Raw genomic sequence first — 13,191 nt, 5'->3', positions numbered from 1 at the left:
TGCTTTGGTTTCCAAAAGATGAGCCGATTTGTAGGTTAATTCTGTAAATTGCCCCTAGTGCGTAGGATGCAAAGGTGGGATAACATACTACTAGCATATGGGTGATCAATGGTCTGCATGGACTCATTGGGCCAAGAGGCCTGTTTCCAAGCTACATCTCCAAACTACTCACCAAAATCCAAAAGGACCCTCTCAACACTTGTGACGTCTGTACAAGAGCCGGTGATATCAATCCTTACAACTGTAACTAAATAAATCTCAGCTTTCAGTCTACCTAACTTATTCAGTCAGTATAGTGCCAAACTGAAAGGTGAACAGTAGAAGATAAATGCTTATATAGATGAGTTTAGGGTCATAGCTCTGGCTATTTTTTTTCATGTTTGCTACTGGAGTGATTTTCAGTATTTATTCATGTATTTACGTATATAAAGATATATGGACACACTGTTCTGTTTTGTAGTCAATGCCTACTATGTTCTGTTGTGCTGAAGCAATAATTTCATTGTCCCATCAGGGACACATGACAATAAACTCTCCTGACTTGACAACTGGGAAAAGGTTGCATGACACTAGATTGGAACCTGATCTGGGGAGCAAACTATTCGCCTATCTGAAGTCACATGCAAAGATCACGTTCAAGGTACATTTATTGTCACATGCACTAATTGGTACATTGAGATTTGAGTTACCATACAAATAAAAAGAACACAATACAGAATAGAATTTAACATGAACATCTCCCAGAGGAATCAACATTTCCCACTGAGGGAAGATAATAAAATTCAGTCATCTTACTCTTTGGAAGCTCGATCGAAACTCCGACGTCGGAACGGATCAGCCGATTCCTACCAGAGACTGCGGCTTCATAGTCCACAGGACGAGCTAGATGAAGCTCCAACACTGGCAAGGGATTCCAGACCCCCCCAATGTTAAAAACAGCGCCTCCCATGGCCAGAAGCTCCGCAAACCACAGCTCCACAGTGTTAAAGTCAGCAGACCCAACACTCCAGAGCTCCAACACCGCTCCGCGATGGTAATTCAGCGCTGCGTCCGCTGCCGAAGCTCTAGGCGATCTCTGGAAGGAAAGGCCGTGCCAATCCAGTTGATAGGCCACGAAGGGGGGGTGCGAAGATGCGACTCGGAGGAAATGTAGTAGGAAGTATGTGTAGGAAGGATGTGTAGGAAGGAACTGCAAATGCTGGTATACACCAAAGATAGATAAAATGCTTAAAGGATCCTTAAAGTAAAGGATGTATTCGAGAGAGTCAGATTTCATTTAGACCATTTACACTTCACACTGCCTCGGTAAAGGGCCTGTTCCACTTGGGCAGTCACTTACACGACAGGACGGTAGAGACTGACGCGCGACAGTCGCGAGCGTCATCATGCATTCGCACAGCCGTCTGGAGCATATGTCATTCTATCTCCAATCGTCTTGGCTCCGCTCTGGGAGTAGGAGTGGGGACGGATCTGGATCCGCAACGGCCGTGAGCCCCGGGCCGAGTTCGGCGATCGTTTACAAAGATTTAGTTCAGGACGAAGTCCACACTCCTCCACGCACCAGCCCTGCGCTACCCACACGCTAGCAGGTCGCGTAAATGGTGCGCGAATGACAGCTAAGTGGGCAGGCCCTTAAGGCAACCAGCATAATCAAGGATGAGTGTTACCCCGGTCCCACCCTCTTCTCGCATCGGGCATGAGGCACAGCACTGAAAACGCACAGCTCCAGGACAAGGAATTTCTTCCCAGCTGTTATCAGGCAAATGAACCATCCTCTCACCAGCTAGAGAACTGTGTACGGGTGTCGACTCTGTCTCTCTGTGTCTCTCAGTGATAATGTTTCAATAGGCAGACTGCAGGTGATAGCGATTGCATGAACTTGATATGTTTATCTTTGGTTGTAGAAGTCACAGAAATGGAAACTGCTGCTGAAAAAGCCACATCTCACCTTTTGAAGAAAATACAGCACAATTGGCAGGAAGTGAATATTTAGAAGGATGGAGGACTTCATGAGATACCACCACTCTGACCAGAGGATGATACCCTCTTTCTAAGTTGTTGGAGCTTTATTCATCCAAACATGTGGGGAGTATTAAAAATGGGAGACGGTTTTTTTGTGGGTATGGGATTTACAGTAAAGGAGTCTCCTTTTGCAAACATCATTCTGATAGTTCTTTAAGACATTATGAGGCTATCACAGCGACATTAATGGTCGATGCTAACCCCATGAGTGCTAAAAGTGAGGGATAGTATTTGACTATATGTTGTGCATTACCTGCTACATCGGTATGGCTTGGCTTAAAACAATTATTTTGAGGTCACTGGCCTTCAAAACTGTATCAGTCTTGTATCCCATAGCCAGTTGATTCAATCATAATGCGGCTTGATTGTGCACGTTCTTGCAATGTGGAGGAGGCGATTCAGCCCATCGAGTTCATGCCTGGTTTCACAACTACCACACTTCCCCAACTTTCCTGGCATTTCTATCAATTACCCAGATTTTACCACACACCTTTACACTAAAGACAATCTATAGTGGTACAACAATCCATGCATCTATAGAATCTGGGAGAAAGTGACAACGCACATGGTCTCGACATGTAAACTTGACAGACAAAAAATGGCTCTGAAATGCAGACAAGGGCAAGAAAGACAGTCTAGAGGGAAATGTATTCCTGTCCCAGTGTTCAATGGAAATTGGGAAAATAACAAGAACATTTCACATAACAGGTTACAGGTTTTGGTCAAATACAATCACACTGCTGCTCACTCAGTGCCTCATAAAACACTCCATTTTGAGATGTGAGATTGTTTCCAAATCGTTCTCACAAAATACAGTCATCAAGTTGTAGAACACATTGGAAGACATCAATACAAATGTGATCAATTACTTTAACTCAGAGAGCCAGGAAGACAGCTAAAAGCATGTGCCAATCAGTTTCTAATGCAAAGAGACAAACTCAATCTTCCTCCCCAACACTTATCCTTTCGTAAACTCCTGCTTTGTCCCTCATTCCCCAACAAACCCCTCTTAGTTCCACCACACACATCTCTGTTGTTTTACTTTGTCACGACACAACTCATAGGAAAGAGTCGGAGTTTCATTAGTTATGATCATGGGGCATTTAAACCAAACTGACAGAACTTTTGGGGCTCTGCATTGCAGTAGGAATAGAAGAGTACATTAAAATTACATGCAACTCCACAAAGTGTAGTGGAGAAAACAAATCACCAAGCTGCAGTCACAAATGATAGTGTGAAAAAAACTCCAAGGCTAGAATCCACTCAGTTGGAGTTAAGCATGAAAGGATCTGGGGATTCTCCTGTAGACCACCAAAGCACGACTGAGACAAAAGAGCATATTTGAAATTTCATTGAGCAGTATGGTTTTGGACCAAGAAGGTAGGGCATTGCTGTGCCCAATTCAGACGTTGAAGAATTAATGGGAGAATGTCTCTAGAATAGTAAAAAGGAGAAGCTCCAGGTAATGAGAAGGACATAATACAAGAACGTAATAGGAGTATGCCCTTTCAACAAGACACACCAATTTCCTACCTCAACTTTAATTTTCCACCTTCTATCCCAAATTCTATCAATCAGCTTTGAATGTAATCAATGACCAAGGCTCCTTTCACAATTTGCAACTCTTCCATCCTACTATCTCACACCTTCTGCTTTAATTTCTGGCATTTGTTCCAACCCCCCCCCCCCCCCCCCCCCCGGCCTGTGTCCACCTATTACCTGCTACGCTGTGCCCCGTCTCTCCTCCAGATTTATTTTTCCCCCCACCATCAGTATGAAGAAGGGTCCCAACTGCAAACATAACCCACCATGTTTTTCAAACATGCTGCCTGACCCACAAATACGGAACTTTTTCTCCCTTTGTGCAACCAGTTCATTATTTCTCCGTGCTTCCAGCTTCCTGGAGTAGAGAATCCCAAAGATTCAGAGGGAACAAGGGAATTCCCCATTCCTGCCTTACTCTATTCCTTAGTTTGAAACTGACAGTAGATGCCTTAGTCAAAGGACATTTGCTCCCTATTTGTACCGACATCTCTCTACATATTTTCTATGTTTCAATGAAGTCACCTGATTCGTCTAAACTCAATGTTCCTGCCACAACTCCATGTGCATTTAAAGAAGAGGCTTAGCCAACTTAATTTCACGAGAGACAGATTTGCCATCCAAAGAACTAGTCAGCAGCATTCCCTTTACGTACTTGTCGTAAAAGGAATGCTGCAGACTAGTTGTACATAAAACTCCTGGAGTGGTTTCACCAAGGCACTAAATAAATAGCAAGATCTACATTCTTGTGAGAAGAAAGAATACAAAGAGTGCCCCACTCACAAACCAGCTGAAGAGGAGAAATCCAGACTAACTCATTTTACTCCATGGCTGGCATCATCCACCATTTCCCACAGACTTCTGAGTCTTAACTTGCAGAATGACCATGGATTAACGGAACTAGGGCAAAAATGAATGGAAAAGTACAAAGCGTATTACTCACTGGAATTGGTTACAAAGTAGAGATAAACCAAGTTAGACAAAAGCAGATCAAACGCAAATTAAGTAAGTGAATTAATGCTTGTGGCCAAATAACATATTCCGAAAAGAGCATTAAAAGATGATAAAATACAATTTTGAAGAGCAGAGCTAAAATGTATATAGTAGCACAAATTTCTGATCCAAATAACCCAAATTGCAGAAAAAAAATGGCCAATGTACCAGATATGGGATATCAGCCCCACACAGTTTATATTTAACAATAAAAATACACAGGCTCAGAGAATCTAAAATCACTACCCTATAACCACCTTCCCAAAAAAACTCCAACGCTTTGAGGCAATATTACCACAGATTAAGCGCTGACTAATCAGTTTAACACCAAGGAGTCAGTCAACTATTTCATTTACATAGCGCAAATTTTACCGAATACTAAATGCCCGGGCACAGCAGCAACCACTGATCATGTCCTGGTAAACCCTTGAATTCAGAAATCTGAGAACTCTGTACTTGGGAACTGTAGACCACATCTGTGGTAACAAAGTTACTGGAGAGGATTCTACGAGATATGATATACATGCATCTGAAAAAACTGGCCAATTAGAGAGAGTCAGGATTGTTTTTGTGCATGGGAGAACACGACTCATGAATTTGACCAACTATCTCAAAGTAGTAACAAACAAAGGAATCAATAAAGGTATGTCTCGACCCGAAACGTCGCCCATTCATTCTCTGCAGAGTAGCTGCCTCACCCACTGAGTTACTCCAGCATTTTGTGTCTACCTTTGATTTTACCAGCACCTGCAGTTCTTTCTTACACAAAGGAATCAACATGATAGGTTGCTATGGAAGATTAGATTACATAGGATCCAAGGACAGCTAGCCAACAGGATATAGAATTGACTTCATGATAGGAAGCAGAGGGTGGCTTTCGACCCGAAACATCACCAATTCCTTCTCTCCAGAGATGCTGCCTGTCCCACTGATTTCTCCAGCATTTTCTGTCTATTGCGGATAACATTGGAAGGCTGTATATCAGACTGGAGACCTGCGACCAGGGTTGTGCCCTAGGGATCGATGCTGGGCCCATTGTAGTTCATCATCTACATCAACGATGTGAACAAGAATGTATACAACATGATTAGTAAGTTTGCAGATGGCACTGAAATAGATGGTATTGTAGACTGCAGATGGTTAATTTGTTCCACTTTGGTAACCTCATTGTAGGAAATATCTCATTAAGCTGGAAAAGGTTCGGAGAAGATTTACGAGGATGAAGCCAGTACTCAAAGACTTGAGCTATAGAGAGGTTGGGTAGGCTAGGACATTAGTCCCTGGAGTACAGAGGCTAATGGGTGGTGTTACAGAGGAGAATCTTGTAAAATCTTGAGGAGAATATATATAGTGAATTTAGAAACATTTGCCCAGGGTCGGGGAATCAAGAACTAGATGGCATTGTTTTGAGATCAGAGGGGAAAGATAATAGGAAATTGAGGGGCAACCTTTTCCACATAGAAGATGGTAGGCATATGGAATGAGCTGCCTGAGGATGTTGTTACGGCAGGTACAACAATATGGGGAATCTGCTGCGGTGGATGTTTATGTTAACTTTTATGTATTTGTGTCTTGTTGCCTTTTTTTTGTATGGCTGTATGGTAATTTGCATATCACTGTACATTAATTGGTACATGTGCAATAAAAGACCTTTGAAATAGAATTAAACGAGATTAGTTTAGATAGGACATCTTGGTCGGCAAGGACAAGTTGGTCCAAAGAATGTGTTGGAAAGAACTACAGATGCTGGATTAAATCAAAGATAGACACAAAATCCTGGAGTAACTCAGCAGGACAGGTAGCATCTCTGGAGAGAAGGAATGGGTGACGTTTCGGGTCGCGACCCTTCTTCAGACTGAAAGGTCTTGACCCGAAACGTCACCCATTCCTTCTCTCCAGGATGCTGTCTGGCTCGCTGAGTTACTCCAGCATTTTGTGTCTATCTTTGGTACAAAGACCCTGCTTCGACTCTTAAGTGACAAAATTGAGATCTTCAAAGTTAAATAGGTTTGAGACCTGGTAATGGTGCTTTGAGCTTCCAGAAAAACTAAAATTAGAATCAATAAATGCAAGATGATCAACATTAAATCCAAGAAATTCTTAAAGGCCAGTGAGAATACGGAATATATTTCCACACTAAGTATTTCAACTGAATAACACAGATGCACTTGCAGGGAAGCCAGCTAGGTGCATTAAGATTAAAAAAATGGAAGGATGTTCTTAGATAAATAATTACTAGCATAGACCTGTTGGGCTTGTTTTTCTGTAATTTCCTAAATTGGGTCATGTGTTGAGCAAAAGCAGACACGTCAATTAAACGTCACTGAAGAACTCTCTCTGTTGCATAATATAACAAGATGGTTGAAATGATACATTTGCCAATGGTATAATGTGTCAACTCTTTGTGTTCTATGAATCTTTCTCACTATTATATCACAGGAAACAGTATTTATCAAGCATCTTGTCTTTCAAGCTCAGAAAGGCAAAATGCATGCTGGTATTTATTGGAAGAGGGTTGGAGTTTAGCATTCGGGAAGCACCATTACAATTGTACAGGGCGATAATGAGGTCACACCTGCCGTATTGTACAGTTTTGGTCCAGTTATTTAAGAAACAATATTCCTTCATTGGAGATCTTTCCAAATCTCTTTGGCACTGTGATTGCTGTAATGATAAGTTTCTCCAATTATAAGCAGCTAAATAAATTAGATATATATTCTTTAGAGTTAAAAAAAATGCTAGTCATACTAGATCCATGGCAGAGGTCAAGATGCATCCACAGTAGGAGACATTCAAACAAGGTGACAATAGATTGGGTGGTAATTTAAAAATGAGGTGCAAAGAACAAGATCTCAACTTCAGAATTCCTTATCCCATAGGATTGCAAGGCTGGATCATGGGAGTATTAAGGACAACCTTTTTGAAAGAGCTGAGAATTAATGGCTGTGGGGAACTGATACAGAAGAGGAAATGAGGCCTGGACCAGATAAACTATGATCATATTGAATGATGAGAAAGGCTGGAGGGGCCAAGTAACCTATTCCTGGTTCTACTTTGTGTTTTTAAAATCAGACTACTTCTGTAAGCATGATTTCCCATGCCAAAAAATTTTCTCCTCGCATTCAATAATCCTACCAATATAATAATTAGCAGTTCTACAGTTTAGTGTGCAAACATCAGAATTAATGGTCCCATTGCCAAATCTATTATTTCCCTCGAGGTGTGAAGGAGCAATAACTGAAACAGCACTCCAGAGAGTGTCAGCTTTTCAAGTTGGAGACTTCAACCAGGGTAGAATTCCATGTTTTCCTCACCATTTGCCAGCTGGTGCCTACCTCAACCATTTATTGGCAGAAAAGTTTTCTTTAAGTAGGCATCATGTTCAGCACAGATACCATGCACTAAAGAGCTTGCCCTGTATAATCCAGGATCTCAACTGCTAATTGGAAACAGCCCCACAGAGATCAACCGTCAAGAACAGATTTGAAATCAAACCCAATTTCTAACACCAAATTCAATTTAACCACTGAGAAAGGGGATTAACATGTCCCTCACTGAAACTCTGCCATCCCTTGAGCAAACATTATACCCCTCTTCCACTGAAGAACACACAGTAAAAGAATACAAACTCTCACTACATCTTCTCTACTACCTGGTCCTTTGATTCATGCAAAGTGATATTACTGATCAAGAAGCAAAAAGTGAATATTTTCTGAGAAACACTGCAAATTGAAGTAGTGGGGCACGTATCTCACAATGTCCACAAGCAAGAGCTTGACCCTCTCCGGGGCAGAGAATATAAATAAAACTAGAATATGGTATTTCCCAAACTGGTTTCATTCAACAAGGAATTGAATGGCAGAAAAGTTTCTGAGAGTGAAATCCTATACTTTGTGCACTCATGAAGAGTAGTTTAGGAATGATGGATCGGCAGATCTTTTCTGGCTATTAAATTAATGCATAAACTGAAATTGCATGATACCTATATAGCATTGCATGAACACTTTTAGATTGGTAAATAAAAAGAGGAAATGGAATGTGATCTCATAACTCAGATAATTATCCATATCATGCTCTCCAAGCTAGCTTATCAATTTGCACTGGAGGCCCACATTCACATAGCACTGGGTTGAGACCCTATGGAATTGGAAAGGCTTTGCACATAGAACACTCAACAACTGCAACAAAAAAAAAATGGTGGTGAATTCTAGGATTTGGTAGAAGAATTAGAAAGCTATAAAATAACATTTAAAAATAAAGAACGGTCTCCTTTTACATTGCCCAACACAGAAAATATAATTACGGGAAATCTTTAAAAACGAGTAAATCTCCAGAAATAAACTTTCAGGCCATTGGAAATTTGGGCCTCAAGAGTTCCAAATCTATAATCAAATCTCAACAATGTGTAAAGATCCATCTATTGGTCCAACACTGTGGAGAACAGAAGGCATCTGATTTGTATTTTGGATGTGCTGTGCTAGATTTTCCATTAAAACAAAATGTTACATTAGGCGAAAGTATAACTGGCCCAGCAAAGAGAAATACGAGCTACTGCTTCTTTCTTCCATTTAGCACTAAACAATACCCAAGTCAGCACACAAGTTCAGTCTTGCTCATATTTTCAAACAGCTGACTGATCCCATCTATGCTCTTTTATGTAAAATACTTCAGAGGGCATCTTAGTCCAATGGAACCAAAGGAGTTAAAAAGTGGCAACGTTGAAGGAACACAACCCTGAAAATAGTGACAATCCAAATGATATTTTGAGGAACTGGACATACTGATCCATTATGGACACAGAGTGCCACCTGTAATAAGACCAAGTGTCGTAATGCACTGACCTTGAGTGCAATGAACAACAAATGGATTGAAGCACAGCAACATGCTAATCCAAGTGTAGCCAGCCCAATGCGACTATAAACCAGAACGACATTCAAGATGAACAATTAATACATTGCAGCTTCACTCAGAACCTCAGTGATCATCCTTGTTGTATCTAAATGCCACAAACCAGATTTGACATCCCTATAAGGCATCTCCAAACAAAATTGTCTAGTTAGCTTTGCTCTGGTGTCATCACATCCACAGTAACCCCAATACCCCGACACAAATCGTTCCCAACAGTATGTCTGCTCTGATCAATTGTTGTGCGCCCAGGAAAGTAACATTCTGATCCATTCAATTGCCTGCTATTTACACTTTCTCACACCACCATATAGGTAAATACATCACACAAAGAACTTCCTTTCTAATCATTGACTGTTCCCTCAAGCCTGACCTACTTCCCCCTCCTGCACCCCACATCAATGTCCTAGCTCACTGCCATTTCATACTTTGCCATACTCACAATATTACCGGTGCGCAGTATTCCCAGCCTCAAGTCAATGCTTAGAACCACAATAGCCTGACCCACTCTTGTCACACAAAATTACATTGGTGTGCTACAATGGTCTGCACCCTAGAGTACTAAAGGAAATGGCTGCAGAGATGGTAGACCAATACACTGAAGTTTTTCAAAACTCGCTGAATCTCGAAAACAAACAAAGGATTGGAGAAGCAGAAATGCAACTTTCTTGTTCAAAAAAGGGCAAACGGTAGGAAACAATAGGCTGGTTAGGCATCTATTGCTGGCAGTCAATAAGCAAAGAAGAAATAACTGATCATTTAAGAAAGTTTAATAATTAAGCAAGAAAACATTGTTTTATGAAAGGCAAATCATGTTTGACAAATTTGGTTAATTTCTTTGATTTTGTAATAAGCAGAGGTGTTTGAGGGGAACTTAACGATGTGGTTTCTTTGGATTTCCAATAGTCATTTGACAAAAGTTGCTCATAAAAAGCTGGTGCACAAGATAAGAGCTTGCGGCTTTGGAAGAGGTATGGTAGCATGGTTCGAAAATTGTTTATCAAATAGAAAATAGTATTAAAGGTAATGGTCTTTTTCAGGTTGGAGTGAAACAGGGATCAGGTTTTGGTCCACATTTACATTTTATTTGTATAATTTTTTTGGAGGGGACAGAATGCAAGGCATCTAAGCTTGCCAATGACATAAGAGTTGGAAGAGCATACTGCAATTAGAATAAACGGATTCTGCATCAGGATACAGGTCGAACCAGTGAGTAAAAATTTAGTGAAGCACAGAAACCTAGAATGAGTGAAGCACAGAAACCTAGCTGTTCTTGTGCACGGATCACAAAAAGCTAGAAGGCAGATGTAGCAAGTAGTAGCAAATTGAATATTGGCCTTCATTGAAAAGGCATTGACATTAAGAAATAGGCAAGTATTATTAACATTTCTCAGGATGCTGGTGATGCCACACTAGGAAAACTATGCAATTTTGATCCACTTATCCAAGAAAGGATATAGTAGAATTGGGAGCATTCCAAAATAGATTAAGTTAGTTGATTCATGGAATACATTGTTCTATCATCACAAGTAGCTGAAGAAATTAGATCTACATTTTTGGCGTTTCAAATAATGCAAAATGGCACATATGAGGGGCATGAAACGGTAGAATTAATGTGAGAACTCAACCAGGGAACACAATCACAAAGAACCAATCATTTAAAACCGAGGTACTCAAGACACTTTCTGCCAGAGAGGGTGCAATTTTTCATGTAATGGGTAGATCACTAGAAGTATCAAAAGTAGATATAATTTTTTAAAGAAAATTTGACAGAGAATTGCTGCCTGGGATAGAGCACATTGAATCTACAGCAGGATTTAGAGGTTTCTTGTGCTCAGAATGCTCCGACGGCCTGTGTAAATACTGTCCCCATACCCCCGACACAGCCAACCTCCACTAACACACCAATGGCCTGAACAAGCATCCTCGCCTTCCCCGACCGAACACACGCCAATGGCCTGCTCGATCGCCCCGCTCCGCCTACCCTACCGGCCTGGCCTTAGGCCGCTTCCTACTCCGGCTCCCAGCCCCAACTCTACCCCCTACACCCGCCCCCCCGTCCGGGTGCGCCGAAGGCTCGCTCTGCCCCTGCTTTGTTGCCGCTCCCCGGCCAGCGGGCGGCATTGAGAGCGCTGGCCGTGGCCTGCGGCCTGTGCCGGGGCCGCCCGCCCGCCCAACCCAGCCTGGAGCGGCGAGGCCCGGGAGCCGCCGCCTCCCGCCCACACCGCGTCCGCGAGCGGGGGGAGAGGCTCACACTCACCATCAGCTCGATGGTTTTGTCCTCGATGACCGAGTCCGCCTCCATAGCGATGCTGGCTGGCTGGCTGGCCGGGTGAGTGAGTGCGGGCGTAGAGTTGAAGAGGATCGGATCAGATCAGATCCGCGGGCCGCTCGCCGTCCTCTCCGCTCAGCGTCTGACGCACTCACGCACGCATGCGGCGGTCGGCTGCCATTTGTAGCGTAAGGCGTGTCCGACGTAAGTACGCCGACGTGGAACGTCCGCCATCGGTAGCGTCTGACGCAATCACGTACGCCGTCGTTGAACGTCCGCCATTCGGAGCAAAGATTATAGATAGACCACTCCTCGAAAAACGCGTAGTATCACGTGTGTGACCGTCGACGCCATTTTAGGCATTTTAATGGGCTTCCCCCACACTGTCATGGCGTCCTTATCTAAATTTCATCTCACTGCTCTGCTATCAAGTATTCTAATCGTAAATCTAAACGACCCGACCTGTCATTCTTTAGGTTCCCCAATAAAAAAGAAAGGTGAGAAAATATTTTTATTATTTTCAGTCGATATTCTGTCGTGAAAATGTTATTTTCTGTTCTCCCATCAACGGCCATTGGGAAACTGGGTTTGTCGGTACATTAGAAAGTTATTAGACTTATTTTTAATAGATCTTTACTTACCATAATAATAAAGACAATTTTAACACTTCTGTACGTTTTTGGTTTTGTTCTTGTAAGGGATTGGTCTCCACAATATGGCCCGCGGACACATTAGGTCCAGTGACCAGGAGATTTTTCGAGCTCAGATTCAAGTCCGAGAATGGGCGGCTGTTACCCGTTATATCCCTCGAATTGTCAAGGCATCACAAGCAAAGATCACAAGCCCGCCGTGAAGAAGGGTGCAATCAAATATTATACAACTCTGCTCTATCATCTTTGGGTGCAATGGTGGGTCGGGGGGTTCGGTGGCGGCGGCCGCAATCAAAGATACTAGTGGAGCTCTGCTCTATAATCTTTGGTCGGAATGGGACGGCTGCGCGTTATAATGTGCTATCGTTCCACTCTCCCTCTCCCCCTTCTCCCTCTCCCCCTTCTCTCGATCTCCCCTCTCTTCTCTCGATCTCTCTCCCCCCTCGCTCCTCGCTCTCTTCTCTCGATCTCTCTCTCCCCTCTCTTCTCTCCCCATCTCTCTCTCCCTCTCTTCTCTCGATCTCTCTCTCTCTCTCTCTCTCTCTCTTCTCTCGATCTCCCTCTCTCCCTCCCTTCCATCTCTCCCTCCCTTACCTCTTCGTGAGAGTTGGCAACTCTGCTATGCCTTGGGTCCAAAAGAGGATAGAAAGAAAATACTTAATGGTCTTTGTAAGAAGATTTTAATAAGCTCTTCCACATTTAAGGTACATTGACATATTAGAGGCAAAAAAGCATCTTCAATATACAGGTCTCTCCACACAACTGAAAACAATTGCATTTAAGTGATATATCATCCATTGTTCAGGC

The 13,191-nt window shown here is 42.5% G+C and overlaps 1 protein-coding gene across 3 annotated transcripts in view; it reads right to left on the bottom strand.

Moving 5' to 3' along the window:
- The window catches only part of LOC129701415 (F-box/WD repeat-containing protein 11), a 171,766-nt gene extending 159,867 nt beyond the window's left edge, over positions 1-11,899 (bottom strand). For 2 of the 3 annotated variants that reach the window (XM_055642568.1, XM_055642569.1), the window contains exon 1: positions 11,723-11,899. In XM_055642568.1, coding sequence (XP_055498543.1) covers positions 11,723-11,767 — 45 coding nt within the window. In that variant the 5' untranslated portion in view covers positions 11,768-11,899. Of the gene's footprint in view, positions 1-4,347; positions 4,465-11,722 lie in introns of all 3 variants that reach the window. The other variant, XM_055642570.1, reaches the window with a different exon arrangement.
- Between the last annotated feature and the right edge of the window lie 1,292 nt (positions 11,900-13,191).

The sequence above is a fragment of the Leucoraja erinacea genome, chromosome 11 (assembly GCF_028641065.1).
Source record: "Leucoraja erinacea ecotype New England chromosome 11, Leri_hhj_1, whole genome shotgun sequence".
NCBI classification, from domain to species: domain Eukaryota; kingdom Metazoa; phylum Chordata; class Chondrichthyes; order Rajiformes; family Rajidae; genus Leucoraja; species Leucoraja erinaceus.
This window is presented reverse-complemented; position numbering and strand designations above follow the sequence as displayed.